Source organism: Falco peregrinus, chromosome 7, assembly GCF_023634155.1.
Source record: "Falco peregrinus isolate bFalPer1 chromosome 7, bFalPer1.pri, whole genome shotgun sequence".
Lineage (NCBI taxonomy): Eukaryota > Metazoa > Chordata > Aves > Falconiformes > Falconidae > Falco > Falco peregrinus.
This window is the reverse complement of record NC_073727.1, coordinates 62,743,367-62,758,546: the sequence shown is the minus strand read 5'-3', so window position 1 is coordinate 62,758,546 and position 15,180 is coordinate 62,743,367. Positions and strand designations below refer to the sequence as shown.

Below are 15,180 nucleotides of genomic sequence, written 5' to 3'. Positions count from 1 at the left end.
GACTGAAAGAGCATTTAAAATGAGATTGTCCGTCTAATTAGGCTTTAGGCCAACTGTCAAGACTGTTCGCAGCAAGGGGGTGATTTAGGACTCCGCTCCACACCAGCCTCTCTATTCTACAGTTCTTTTTTCAAGAGTCATCCAAAAAGGGATAGCTTTTCTCATGTGCACCTTTGTTACTCTATACAAGACTAACACTGTGTGTCAAAAATATTGTTTTATTCTTTAATTGAAACAGAAGCTGACCAGGTTCCACCTCCATGGAAAAAAAAATAAATCACATTTAAAATTGGTTACACTAACAGCCTCCAGTATAACACTCAAGCAGTACACTATCAACAAAATGAAAACCAAGATGTTCCAAAGATATCCATGTTGTCCTCAAAATATTTGTTACACAATACAATCAAGTTTACTGGTTATGACAATTCATAGAATTTCTGCAATGTTTTCTTGAGATGCGTACAGTTCACTGCTGCAGTGCATCAAATAGCACAGTGTGTCATGTGCTGTGTCTCCGTAAAAAGGCCACTGGAATATCCATCTGATTGTGATCCAGGTTGCAAACTGCTGCACAAACTGTCCCAAGAAAAGAAGTTTCCTGAAGATCTCACAGCTCATCTTTATCCCAGTCATCCAGATCCACATCGCTGAGATCAATATCATCTTCAACTGGAAGCTGTGAAAAAGGGAATGTTTTGAGCATATGTTTAGAAGCGCTTAATACCAGGACATTATCACAGACTTCGAAAGATGCTTACTCCTCCCTGAGAGTAAAGCTCCCTCCTGTCCTCTCTTTCATTCATAAAAATCTGTGTATTAAGCACAGCACAAGCACTCGAAGTTTAGATTACAAGGATGTTTCCTACTAATAAAAACAGTCCAGACAAACTATGCAGCAAAAATACTACCATATTCTGCATTTTAATTCCACCTGAAGTAGATCAAAGGATTGCAGTAACTTTGTTTTTTTACAGCGATGTTGAACCTTAAGAACACGCTTAGTCACAGTGTTGTTGGTTACACAGGCTCTACCTTACAAACTTTGATGGTAAGGTCAGCATATTGCAGAACCCAAGCCTCCACAACATTCAGATCTTGAACATGTACACTACCACCTCCCTTTACTCATCATAGGTAAAAACACGATTTAGCCTCAAAGGGGTTCAACTTTCAGATTACATCCTAACAGTGAGGCAGGAATATCTGCCCACAGTGTCAGACTATGAATCTGGTGTTCGATCTGGTGACAGGATTTACAGTGGGAAACCATCAGCACAACTTGCCAGTCTTTGGAGAAGGATTTTCACACTGCCAGTTCTTAGTTACTCTATCCAGTCACTTCTGAACCCGGCAAATCAGCACTTTTAAGAGATGGAGCACCTCTTACCTCACCATCTTTGCCATCCCAAGGTTCAACTGAATGAATTTTAGGAAAAGCTCCACCGCCCACTGGTGCTGTAGAGCCACGACCAACAGATAGTTCCCTGTGAAAAACCAAGTTAAATTTAAGAAGTTTCTCCAGTTTCCATCCACCTGGAACAGTGCCTGCTTCAGAAAAAAGCAAGTCAACTTTGAGATCTTCATCACTTGAAACAAATCTAAACTGTCTATCACTTTCTGCTTCTCAATTTGAAAAGCTTTTGTTTCCAAAGCCCTTAAAGCAGCATTACTAATTTACAATTAGATCCAAGGAGAACAAGTAAGTGAGCTACACTTCCGTATTTCAGCAGCATTAACAACCATGGACAAACACAGGCCTTTAACAGTACGCTGTTTATCACTTAAGGCAACTCCAGGAGTCTATAATCCTACCTTTGAAAGTCACCTGTAACTGGTACTTGAAATCAGTAGTAATCTTTTTTTTAGTGGAGACTGAGCCTCCATGGGTTACAATGGGTATAAGGTAACCAGCTTCTGCTGGTTTGCTCAAAGAGCCTAACATTAAAATCCTGAAGAGCTAATCCCTTTGCATTCTTTCAGAGACAAGACTGAATAAGCATTCCTCCCTGGGTGGAATATACAGTTCCTATGCTATTCTCCCTGCCTATTTCCTTACTTTTTGTCAACACTGTTGAGACTGCCTATTAGATTACAAAAGCTGCACACAGCAAGATGAGTTAACAGCCAGCTACACCAACTATGATTGTATTGCTTTCTCTAGGCAGTACAGCTGAGCCGAAGCGTCAAGAGATTATTGTAACAAGTATTGCTCTGCAGTAAGACAATACGTAACAGCTTATATTGCATTAAGTAATTGGTTAAGTCGGCTGTTGTATCCTGGAAGCACCATCCACACTCACCAGGAGAGCCTTCACCAAGATGGATTTTATAGACTGAGAATTTGCCACACGAGGGGCAGACATTTCTTTCACATGCGTTAATACAGACTGTTTGGTATTACTCTTCCTGCACCCAAATCCTAATTTTTACTTGATCCTCTAAGAACGTTCCCTTTTTGACATTAAGAAAGCCTGGTCACTTACACAGGTTAAGAGAATGTAGTACTGTTCCACTAGTCCAGCTGGAACAAGGTTCAGTTAATGTGCTTCTTACGGCAAGGTGGGGAAAGACTTGCAATTCTGACTGTCTGCCATTCTCCAGGCAAGGACATGGAAATAGCTGCTAATGTAAGCTCTCGGAGGCTCTCACGTAGCTTACAGTTTAGTGTTTTACCTATAGAAGCAGAATTCCCACTTCACTTTGACCATGCTTATGTAACAGTTAAGCTTAGCTACTGTTTCAGTGTTGCTGCTGCCTTCCCTCCTCCTCTTTGTTGCCTTTCACCACTCAGTTCTTCTCAGCACTGGCTCTTGCCCAACTACACGAGAGGCAGTTTCAGGGAACCTGCGCTAAGAAGTCAGTAGCTTAGATTGATTGCTTCAGCTTCCCCCACTTAGTTTCAGATGCCATGGAATGGGGAAGGCAGAATCAGACCAAACCAGAAAAATGAACAGCAACATACAGAACCTCAAGAACCTTAAGCAGCACCCGCTTAAGATTCCCAAACTGGGAACTTTCCAATTACTAATTAGAATGCACCATTTGAATTTAGTATTGATTACCAAGTCCCATTAATTTCTTAGGCTACCAGAACCAGAATTTTTCAAGATCAAAACTACTTCTGTTTCAAAGCGGTTTTAAAAGGCTTGTGCTGAAACTACCATGTTAAGTCTAAACGGCCAACTTTTTAATTCTGTCCACCACAAAAAAGCAGCAGCTGCTTTACTAGTTGCAATTCCCACTGAAATCATTCCATTACTCCAGTTCTCTTACCTGTGCAAGTTTTGCCTGCTCCAGGAGAGCCTGATTTTGGTCTAGAGAGTTCACAGCCCCTGTTACAGAAAGGTTTAAGTCACTTAAATTTCATACCTGAGAAACTCATTAATCCCTTGCTCGCTGAATGATCCTTTCAGAAGGGCAAATTTCATCTTCCGAGCATTAACAGCTGCCATTGCTGGATAGCCAAAGCCTCCAATCCCTAAAGAGCTCTCAAGATCTGACTGAGCACCTGCTTCTGCCCACAGCCACCTTGAGGAAAAGACAAAATAGAAAATGCATAATTAGGATACACACTACAATCATTTGAAGTCACACATACCCTGCAATTCTGCAGAGGTCAAGTTGGGCTCTGAACTGCCCTTGACTGTGTCAACAGTTACTGAAGCCAGCAGGGAATAGCAGCGGAGTCTCAGTCTTGAACAATTCAACAGAAGAAAGCCCCTCCCTCAACAGCACCTCTAGGCCAGCCCCACAGCCACTGAAAGCTGGATCAGAAGAACAGCCATGGAAGACAGTCCAGGGGAAGAAGTTACCAATCTGAACAAATTGCTACACTTATGCCTATATCAGCCATTTTAAACCTTGCTTAAAGTCACAGAACTGAACATGACAAAGTACTGCCCAAATCCCACTGTAGAGGATTCCTGGCCTAAGACTGCAAGACCTGTATTTCACTCTGTATTTGTTCCTCATTGGTCAGGTCTCAGTTCCTCTAATGCTTAGAAAGTCCCCTGAGGAACCTCTGGAATCAGCCAGTCTCATAGCTTCCCCCCACTCCCGGCAGGCTTTCATGCCATTTTGACCCCTTTTCACAGCAGTGTGTCAGAACAGCTTTTACTTCCCAGAGATCCTAACCTCAATACTTGAGTGGAGGGGGAGAAGAGGCAAAGCCTGCTGGCCTGCTTCTTCGACAGCATGAAACTTGTTAATAAACTGCACTTTAGGTTCCCCCCCCCAAGAATTCAGTCATAATGGCAGACCCACCTACCAGCAAGGCTCTAAAAAAACTGGATAAACACTGCCTTAAAATATTTTAGCATTCAGGACAAAAGACTGTTAATCTGACCTCATTAATGCTTAGTTATCACTTGTAAATGCATGATTTGAAAGGTGGATGAAAAGAAAACAAATCAACAGTTTATTATAAAACCACAGCACCCCCTCCCACAGCACAGTTAGTGAAATACCAAGATACACTAACCTGAACAAGGAACAGCTCTTATCTGCAGTTAAATCGTTATCATACAAATTCCATCCTGTTACCTCTAAACATGCTCACATCTTTCCTAAGACAACCACTCTGCAATGACACTTACCCCCACATCTTCTTTTTGTATTTTTCAGCCATTTTTAACATGACATCCAGGTAAGAATTCCTCCCTGAAGCTCCTGTTTGTTAGACAATTGGACAAGTTAAAAGACACAACTACATGCTCTAAGTGACAAATTCATATAGAAGTCTGTCTGCTGGCTTGCATGTCTACCTGTGTCAAGAATATGAGGCAGAACAGAAATGATGCAGAGCTGATGAGCATCACAGGTACTCTTCAGAACATCTTCACTAATTATCTAGAAGAAAGTAGCAGAAAGTCAATGAGACTAAGACCTGGTTAACCAGCTATGACTGCAGTTCCCTCCGACAGCCTATCAACTTCATCCTAGAAGGCAGTAAGTGCTGAAGCAATTTGACACAGAAGCTTACAAGCCTCTCCCACTTCACTCGTCCCCCCTCAAAACACAAAACTAATTAGAAAGTTCACAATGTCTTCTGTTAAGACTTGCAGCAACAAGTAAGCAAGCAGTACCAAATACGGCTTAGAGAGAGCACAGTAAGATGCCATTTCTTGCTCAAAATCACACCATCTGTGGACCAGGGCTAGAAACAGCACACAGACCTATGCATGTGCCTGTAGGTTTCATTCACGGCACTGCTAGCCTGAGGTCAGCCAGCACGGCGTAGCATTTGCTGAAGATCGGGACACTTCATCACCATTAATAGATCAGTAACAGTTTTGTGTTATCTACCTTAAAAAATGATCAGCCTGTTTATTAACATCAGTCATCTGCAAAATTTGTGTACCCCTGCCAGTAAAAATTTCAAAGCAGGCAGCCCCAATATATCAGTTGTATACAAGTACTACTGTACTAACATTATGTACATTATAAAGAATACAGAAGAAATTTTAAAATTATGCCATATGAAATAAACACCATTTTAAAATATCTCTAAGTTCATTAATAGGCAAACATTTTCTTCCTCCTGCACCTCAGTGGGCTGTCTTGCATGCACCCCACTTTGTGGACAACTGATCACCATTTTAAACCTACCAACATCAACCTGAGACTAGAAGTCACCATAGAGAGGGTGCAATTTTTGGACCACAAGCACCTCCCAATGATGGCTTCAAATGACAACACCCTGCCCTCTTGTAAGAAAAAAGGATGGGGCACAGAATCCTACTTTTTCACTTATTCCTCAAGAGAGAATCCCTGGTACCGTACCACCCTGTCAGTGCCTTCACTGTGACTGAAAGATGATCAGAATTGATAATCACAAATTCACAGTAAAAGTTAGACAACAGAAAGCTGAATGATCAGACTCGTCATCCTTGACTTTCTGCTGTAAAACAGTGCACAAGCACCACACCTAGGCTGTTTTATTTACAGTTAACAGTCCTGTAAAAACTGCTTCAAAGGACATGATGGAAAGAAAAGCAGTTTGAGAGAACGATGTAGAGGTACCTCCAGGAGCTCAGGTGGTGGTGCATTATCAGAAAACAGATCCAGAGCACGAGCAATGATATCAGATCTAGTTCTTCCACCATCATAATCAACAGGGTCTTCTCCTTTCTGGAAGATTTTAATGGTAGGAAATCCACGAATCTGCAAGGCAATTTTAAGTCATCAGCTCAAATAAATCTGAATATTTATGACAGAAGTTATCTGCTACTCTGACATGTTCTAGATTGAAAGAGAGGGAAGACATTTAACATCTACGTGAAGACTCACATAGCCTTATGACATAACTTGAACATTTTGTAGCTTCCAACTTGTGCAAACAATTCAAAACAAGGTTAACATGCTGAAACACTGTTTCAAGTTTCAGGCCTGATGAATCAGCCATGGTCTCATCTCGGTTTAGGTCCACCAAACACTGCAGGTTTAAGTACCATGAGGACTATCTTCGTACTTTGTATTTATTAGACATTAGTTTCCCCATTTGGGGTGTGTGTAGGGGTGGTCAGCACACCTTCAGCTCCCTTACTGTATTACAGAGTATCTGTTCACTTTGGGCACGCAGCATAGCTGACCTGGGCAGCTAATATTGTTGGAACGATCCCAAATAACTGGCTCCCAGATGTACAGGTATGCGTGGGTTCTGCAGATGCCCAGCCAGCATACCAGCAGTCTGAAAGGAGACACCTCTCACTTCAGATGATAAAGCCATACAAGATCTTATGAAATAAACAGCCTTTTTAATCAGCATTATCCAGATTTATTTCTTTTCTCTTACCATTTATATTGTTACTAACATTCAGGAATGATTGATTTGTGGAAAAATGGTATGGGTCACGTAAGTGTTTTGTGCTAAAAGTAACGTTAAGTGGTACTACATTAAGGAACAGTTCAGTAATTAAAGGGACATACGACTTACTAGAGATGGAAGGGAAACTGCAACCACTGCAGAGCACACTCACCCCGTATCGGCTTGCCAGCATCTGATTGACTGTTGCATCTACTGCAGCCAGCTTTACTTTTCCCTTTGTTTGTTCCTTCACCTCAGTGGCAGCAGCTGCCCATTCTGGCTCCAGACTGAAAAAAACAAAGAGTATGAGCACTCTGAGCTCTCTCCGAGCTAGCAAATGCATAACACATGCCAACATTATGTAGCATACTCCACTCAGGAAAAAAATAAAATCTCTGTAAAGAATGACAGCTGGGAGGGTTATTCCAAATGAGACTGAAAACCTCCATCTGAAGGAATGAAAAGGTTAATATAACTTCTGGTTCTTATTTCCATTGGTAACTAGGAATTTTAGTAAGGAAGAATGCAGCCAGAGCAGCACCAAGGTGCCCCGAGCAGAAGCCCATGTATTTTTGAAAACCCCACTTCTGATATACCAGAGATGCAAGGTGTCTTTTAGGGGATTAAGGCTATTGCACAAACACAAGCATTAATGGGAACTGAACTGTCAAAGAAAAGCCTCATTTACTTTTTGCAGTGCCCACACCACGGGGCATAAAACTCCACCATCCACACATCATCGCTATTTATGACGTTCTTATCAAAGCTGTCATCAGTCAACTCAATCACATCCTTCTTATCTCCACCTCCACTCTCTCGGCTCTGCAAGAAACAAACAGACCCTCACATAAGTAACCAAAATTAAGCTCGCTTGTGTGTCACGTCATACCAAATGGCTTTTATTTGAATAAGATACAAACCAGGCAGTATTAGGTCATACAACTTTTCCATTTCAGAACTGACAATACACACTGTCTACTCCCACAGCACTTTCAGAAAACAGCAAGTGAACCTTCTCTTAAAGGGAAATCAGGTCAAACTGACAAACAAGAAGATACAGGAACACTTCCCCAGTTCTTCATGCTCTATCTATCCAAGAACAAAGTGCTCTCCAACCCTCAAAATCTACTGTGCCCTGGTTTCCAGGCAAAAGAAACATGTGAGTGCAATACACACTACAGGGTACTGTCCACGCAGGTCTTCCATCTGGCCAACCTGAGGACGTCAGAGTACTTGCTCCCTTATTTAGAAACAGCAGTAGGAGCTAGAAGCTTCTCTATTTAACTTCAGGGAGAACTCCAGCAAGCCAACTTCAGAAGAACACTACCAAATTAAAAAAAACCTTCATCCATCTACCTTAGACTAGGCAAACGGTACTTCAACCAGCTGGAGAACGGGGCTAACGGGGACCTCAGAGTTCAAAGGGACACACACCTGGGGAATAAAAACCCCATGTACTAGTACATGCCGAGGACTGACTAGCCAGAAATCAGCTTTACAGAGGGAACCTTGGGGGACCTGGTGGACAAGCTGGACGTGAGCCAGCAATGCACCCCTGTGGCAAAGGCAGCCAACAGCCTCCTGAGCTGCACTAGGCAGAGTTGCCAGCAGGTCTGAGGAGGCCATCTTTCCCCTCTGCTCAGCACTGTGAAACACCTGGAGTGCTGGCACTCCCCAGTATAAGAGACATGCAAACACTGGTGAAAGTCCAGCCAAGGGTCAAAGCTGATTAAGGGCTCTGAGCATCTGACATGTATGTTGAGAAAATTGCAATTGCTCAGCTGGAAAAAGAAGGCTCAGCATGGATCCTATTCATGTATATGAATACCTGGGTGGAGGTGACAAAAAACCAAAGGCAGACTCTTCTCTGCAACACCCAGTGACAGGACAAAGAGGACATAAATTAAATTCTTGTATTTCAACTGAAAAGTAAGAGAAATCTTTTCTACTGTGAGGGCAGTCAAACACCGGAACAGGTTGCCCTAAGAGTACAGTCCATGTGGAGTCTCAGTCTTTGCAGATACTCACAACTTGCTGGGACACAGCCCTGAGCAATCTGCTCTAGTTGATCCTGCAGCCAGTAGGGGGTCTGGACTAGACAACCTCCAGAAGTCCCTTCCAACTTCAACTATTCTGTAACCCAAGTCAGCAACACAAACTCTGATCTCCTGTACAAGACAGTCTCCAGTTGAAAACACACACGTTCACTCAAATACCTGTTTGCCAGAACTATATCCTCCACTCCTGCCACTAAGACGCTCTTTCACCAGGGACCGAACAGCACTTAAAGCAGCATCAACAATAGCATCACTTGTCCTGCCACCTGCAACATAGAAAAATGAGTTATTAAAGCATCAAAAGGACAGTTTAAGGTAGGCCCCTGACCTAATTACAAACTTAATACTCCCTCATCCTAAGGATTCTTCAGAAAAAGCAGAACTAAGCTATGAGTGATATGGTACTAGTGGTAGAACATCACTGACTTAAAACACGAGCAGCAGGACTGACTTCACTTTTTAACTACCCACCTTATTCAATGGTGGTGGCTGTGCTAAGCTCCCAGTAATTAGAAGAGAGGAATAATTTGGAACTGCCTATTAACCTCCACCCAGTACAGACTGCAGATAGGACTGTTAGCCCATGCTAAGACACAAAATTTGGTCAGACCAGTCCCACCCATCTGTGTCTCAGTTACTACATGCACTAGCCAGAAACACCACACAAGACAGCATAACAGCCACCATAATTACTGTATTCAGGGAAGTTTTCAGGCATGCAACATGTGAAAGGGCATCACGCTTACCCTGATAATCCTCTGCTTTGTTTTTGTTGGCTCCAAATATCTTGATGGTTGGAAACCCTCTGACTCCATACTGTCCACCCAAGGATTGATGTTTATCTGCATCTACTGCACCTACTTTCACTACACCCTGTGGAAATAAAAACAAGAACCAAGATAAGACTTCTACAGTGTTTTAATACATTTTATACTCTGTGCATTCTAAAGTGAGTTATTAGAAGAGTAAGAAAAGTCACCACAAGAGAGGCGTTATCCCCCCAGAAGCACTGAACTACAGACCAGCATATCTTTCTTCACCCCGACAAACTAAAGTTTGTTTGGGGTTTTAGTTTGGGGTTTGTTTTTTTTTTAAAGGGGAATACATTTTACATAGTTCAGCAAATCGCCACATGACCAAGTTTCCTGTAATTAAAGAAATGTTAATCATGAACAGCTTACAGAACTGTTTTCAAATATTCAGTTCCTGCTGTTCCTGTACTTCAGAGGCAGGTAACAGGACAGCAAGGAAGAAAAGCGGAACATGCTATTTTGGGGGATGGCTGGATTATAGCATCATCTGGTGCTGTTAAAAGCAGCCCTGGAAAACAGTAGTTGGAATTCACAGGGACAGAACTGATTTGCTTCCTCTACAATTCAATGGCTTCTTTAAAAAAAACCAACACAAACACAAAATCCTGACTTTTTAAATGCCTTTGACTGGCTGAACAAATATAATCGACACAGTTTTGGAGACCAAATGCCACCTTCATGTTCCCAAGCCAGATGACAAACAGCCAAACTCCTCCATCTACTGCCACAAGCACATTTGAAAGACTGAACTTACTTTTAATGCTGTTGCTGCTTTCTTCCACTCAGGGGTTAGTCTCTGGCAATGACCACACCTTTTAGAAAGAAAAAAGGAAAAACCACCAAACCATTAACTGTCATTCAGATCTGACAACTATTTCACAAATAACACTGATCTTTTTGGGTCTGCAATTACAAAACAGTCAACTCACAGCAAGCTGTAGGAGACTTAAGACCTACTCATGAAGAGGGGATGTTGTGGCATAGCCTCTTCACATCTTTAATGATCATCATGATCACATGAGTGATGAAAAACCCCCACAAGTATTATGCAAATGCATACACATATGCCCATATCTCAAAAGCTGCCTGGCTTCCCCAACACAGAAGCAAACACGAGCACCAAAATCCAGATTCACACACTAGTCTGCCTGTTGTGAACTAAAATGGGCCTGTGATGAGGCCTGAAAAAAAATATTCTAGAGGTTTCTTAATTAGCGAGAGTTTGTGGCACACGATTTCCTAGAGGTGTCTGGGCGAGAAAAGCAACAGTTGACTGGCAACTAGTGTACCATCACAGGTCTGTAGGGAAAGAAACTGCCAATTTACTTACACCTGTTCCACACTATTGCCATTATTCAATAAAGCTTTCCATTCCCCATAAAGCTGCAAAAACTCTAGAAGCAGCACAGCATCCTTTCCCCTAAACTTCTCAGTTCGGACCCAGCTAGGCTGTTGCAATGAAAGGCCTCTTCCTCCAGAATGCGGAGCTTTGGACAGCAATAGCATTGAGAATTTGTGCAAAGATGGAATATACATCACAAGAATTTACATGGAAGACACTCCATGCTCTGCATGCGAGCAGAAGAGGAGACAGAGGTGCTATATTAAGATTCACAAAGCCATTATTTTTCAATGAAAATTGGAAATACTAAGTGTGAATTTAGATTTGTGCTTTCACTTCAGAATCAAGTTAAGACAGACGTGAGGGGACTTCTCACTCTCCTACTGCACTTCAATCAGTCATTTTTAATACTAGTTTCAGGGGAAAAACTGAAGTAGTAAAATAGCATATAAGGTTTTTTTATTAGACCTTATTTGCCAACTTGAAACCAGTTCCTGCCTTTTTCCCTCATGAGGATATTTAAAATAGGAATCCCAACCACAGCTATATTGCTAGTCATGAGGCTATCAAACCAGAACTGTACTGCCAACAACTGAATGAAACCCTGAACAGCAGATTCCTACGCTGCTCTTTCATGACAAGCAGCAGCAAGTAGGCACCTGTAATTCTTACCATGGGGCGTAGAACTCCACAAGCCACACGCTCTCACTCTGAATGACCTCTTTGTTGAAGTTAGTTGGTGTTAGCTCTATCACATCATCACTGGCCGAATATAAACCATTAACTGCCAGGAATAACGTGCAGCTCACTATGCCTAGAACAAAAAGTAAAGAAATCAGCATTCCTGCAGAACATTTATGATTTTCCTGTTGCCATAGCTAAATCATCTCCCCACTCCCTGCAACTGGTGGGAGGCATTTCTATTTGACCAGAAAAAAGAGGGAAATTACAGCAAGATATAAAATTTCCCTCCTCACTTAAATCATGATTCCACAGGATCATGCAATATATTCTCTATGCCTAAAGCTAGATGGAGTTATGCCACTCCTACTATGGCCCTCCAGAGAGGATTTTGTCAAAGCTCCTTACCCTAAATACTAGTGGTACCAGACCAACAGAACTTCTACACAATCAGCCACATTTTATTTCAGGTCCTTCTCACAAAAACTCCTAAGTTAGCTGCTCACAGCTCTTGCACAGCAGGAGCTCAAACACATCTTTCACAGAAGCACATAATGCAGGACCACCCCAACTAATCTTCGTACAGTCACACTGATTTTAGTACCAGCACTTGACACACTGGTAGTATAAGGAGCTCCTTCGTTCTCACTCATGAAGATCTTTGTCTACCATTGATTTATCTCTCCAGCAACAGACTGAAGAACAATAGCTAAATCTCTCTGGTTAACAACTCAAGCACTCATAGAAAGCTAAAAAAATTTAAAAAGCTGCAAGGATATTGCTTTCTCTTAAGACAGACTTCATGCTTCTGGATTTTACTATTGCCTGAGACTTTGCACATAAAACCTCAGAACCCTTTCTTCTACCTCATCAGAGACTGAGAGATAACCTGATGAAAGATGACAAGCATCTCTAACAAAAAAATCACATAGCAAAAGACTCTTCTTAATCCACCAAAGACGGGGGGTGGTGGTGGGGGTGGGAATAAGAGCTCAGACACTGAAGTCACAATTAGGCAAAACCCAGCTTTGCTGTCACTAGTTAATAACTTGCATAGGAAGCTGTTAACTTGCATAGGAAGCTGCACATTCTCAAGACTGAATGCGACGGGAAGATACAGTTGAGTGATGCAGAAACACCACAGCACACGGTACACAGACTGCACAGCATCACCTACACTTTATCAGTCCCACTCAAGAAAAGCCAGTTTCATTATACCTATTCTGCAGACGAGAGCAGCTGACAGAAATATCTTCCAGGTTATTCAACCAGAGATCAGGACTGAGTTGCCAAGCTGCAACACAGCACCCTATCTGCTACACCACTCCCCCTCCTAATGGCTTCTTATAACCCTAGGACCCAACCCTTTTCTTTTGGGGTTATCACCACCAGAATCTGGTGTTTCCACCACCAGACTTACACCTTAGAGCGACTCTCCCTTCAGTATGCCCACACGCAAACAGAACTTCATCCACACTGATCAACTGACTTCCAAGGCCATCCGTAGCTGTCACAGCATGTTACAGTGACCTACAGTAGCAGCTGCTGCTGGGGCAGAGTAAGAAAATAAGGATAGAAAAAGCTACTTGACCCTTACAGTCACTCTCAAGAGAAAAAAGCCTTGTCTAGACAGAATGAGACCATTAAGTTGAAATCAGCATATTTTGGCACAACCTAACGACATCTCTGGCAGAACACATTCAGAAGCTGAAGAGTTCACTCAGCCATTTCTGCCACTTCAAATAGAGAAGTTCTAGCTTATGCAAAAACACCTGCTAAAGAGAACTCACATACGAAAGAACATGGTTAAATCCACCTAGTCACGTATCACTGCTTTCCCCCCCCCCAAGACTATGACTCATGAAATGGCGGCATTCCTTCATATAGTGAAATATTCAAGGTTTAATTCATCATACAAAAAGATCCATTTCCTACAAGCATCTAAGCCAGGAAGATGCAGATCCATCCTTGATATTGAGGCAAAAAAGAAAAATCTCAGATAAACTGATTTCAGAAGTCGTTTTCTGATGTAAGCATGTTACCTAGACAAAGGCATTGTTAAACCAACTAAGGCAACTCCACACTGGTATTACTAGCCCTCATCGAAAAACCAAGTTGTAACTGAAGACCTGGGGAAAAAGCTTTTGCTATGGGACGATGATGATGATTCTGTGACCTCCTCCTTAGCACACGCACCCCTGCTGCAGCAAAGCTGGGCGTACAGAAGCTCACCCCCCCCACACGTGCGCTGGGTGAGAGCCCCTCGGCCCTGTGCAGCGCGACCAGCACCCTCGGTACTGCCATAAAGGGGTCCGAGGGGCACTACCCAAGAGGTTTACCCATGTATTCGGCACGGAAGACCCAGCAGCAGGGGGAGGGGAAGAGGAAGTACCGTTCCCCACGGGCTCCCCTTTTAATCCTCAGTTATTACTTTCTTACTGCCCTTACAGCACTGGATCGCAGGCGAGGGCAGCCAGGCAAGCGGAACTTCACCGCTTGCTGGAAATCAAAGCGGTTAAGGAGAGATAAGCACCGTCCCGGCTTTTTTGTTGTTGTTACTGGTATCTTCAGGCCATCTGCCCGCGACCCGGTAACCCACCGAGCGTCCCCCGCTCCCCCGCGGGCGGCACAGCGGCTCGGGCCGGCAAGGACCCGGACGCTACCGCGGGCGCGGCCACCGCGGGCGCTGCCCCCGCTCCACAAGTCTCCCGCCCCGCCGAGAGCGGCCTGCACAGCCCAGGGCCCTCGCTGCTCCCCGAGCGGGAGACGGGCGCACGGCGGCTCCAAGCCCGTCCCCGGCGCCCTCCTGCCGCGACGGGCCCACACCCCCGGCGGGGTCCGACAGACCCAGGAGGAAGGAAGCCGCGGCCCGCCGCTCCCTCTGCTTGCGGGCCTGCCGGCCCACCGCCCCCGCGGCGCGGCCGGCCCATCCGCCCCCTGAGCGCCCCTACGGCTCCTACCCCACCAGAGCCGGCCGGCTGCGCACACCCCCATGGCTGCCTCCAGCTCCCGCAGCCGCCGCCGATGGAGCCTGCCCGCCCCGCCCCGCCGCCCACGCGCCGCGCGTTCCCCGCCGTGGCCGCCGCCCATTGGCGGAGCTGGCGCAGGCGCACTAGCGCAGCCAATGGGGAGCAGCCGCGTCAGTCGCTGCGGGGCGCGGGTGGCCGGAGGAGGCTCTGAGGGGCGGGGCAGGAGGTGAAGGTGGGCGGTGGGGCCGGGCCGCGCTTGGGCTGGGCCCGGGCGGCCGCCGAAAGCAGGGAGGAGGCAGCGGGGGGCCTTGGGGAGCGCTGTCAGCAGGGTGCCGCGGGGACAAGTGGTCCCAGCCTGCTTCTGGCAGCTTCCCAGTATCCTGCTACAGCCAGAGCGCCGTCAGCCGCTTCCCGCCTTGCAGCGCTGGATGGGGCTTGGGGGCCCAGGACTCTGGGCCTGGGCTGGAACACACGCAGGCCTTCAAGGAGAAGGCAGGCGTGCCAGTGTTCA

At 44.7% G+C, this 15,180-nt stretch overlaps 1 protein-coding gene across 1 annotated transcript; it reads right to left on the bottom strand.

Annotated features, from left to right (window-relative positions):
• Positions 1–198: 198 nt before the first annotated feature.
• Positions 199–14,788, bottom strand: PDIA6 (protein disulfide isomerase family A member 6). The gene is made up of 13 exons (XM_055810230.1): positions 14,661–14,788; positions 11,692–11,833; positions 10,432–10,489; positions 9,612–9,738; positions 9,025–9,131; positions 7,497–7,630; positions 6,981–7,095; positions 6,025–6,165; positions 4,767–4,851; positions 4,599–4,671; positions 3,373–3,531; positions 1,391–1,487; positions 199–679 (listed from the first exon to the last, which is right to left on the bottom strand). The coding sequence occupies exons 1-13, from the start codon at positions 14,692–14,694 to the stop codon at positions 611–613; spliced, it is 1,341 nt and encodes a 446-aa protein (XP_055666205.1). The 5' UTR covers positions 14,695–14,788; the 3' UTR covers positions 199–610.
• Between the last annotated feature and the right edge of the window lie 392 nt (positions 14,789–15,180).

Bases quoted from the DNA above. Each gene is read 5' to 3' on its own strand.
- PDIA6 (XM_055810230.1), bottom strand. From the start codon at position 14,694: ATGGGGGTGTGCGCAGCCGGCCGGCTCTGGTGGG. The intron at 7,631-9,024 runs GTATTTGAGTGA...TGTTTCTTGCAG, and splicing joins GATATAGTTCTGGCAAACAG to AGCCGAGAGAGTGGAGGTGG. The intron at 7,096-7,496 runs GTAAATGAGGCT...TGTTTTTTTCAG, and splicing joins TGGTGTGGGCACTGCAAAAA to TCTGGAGCCAGAATGGGCAG.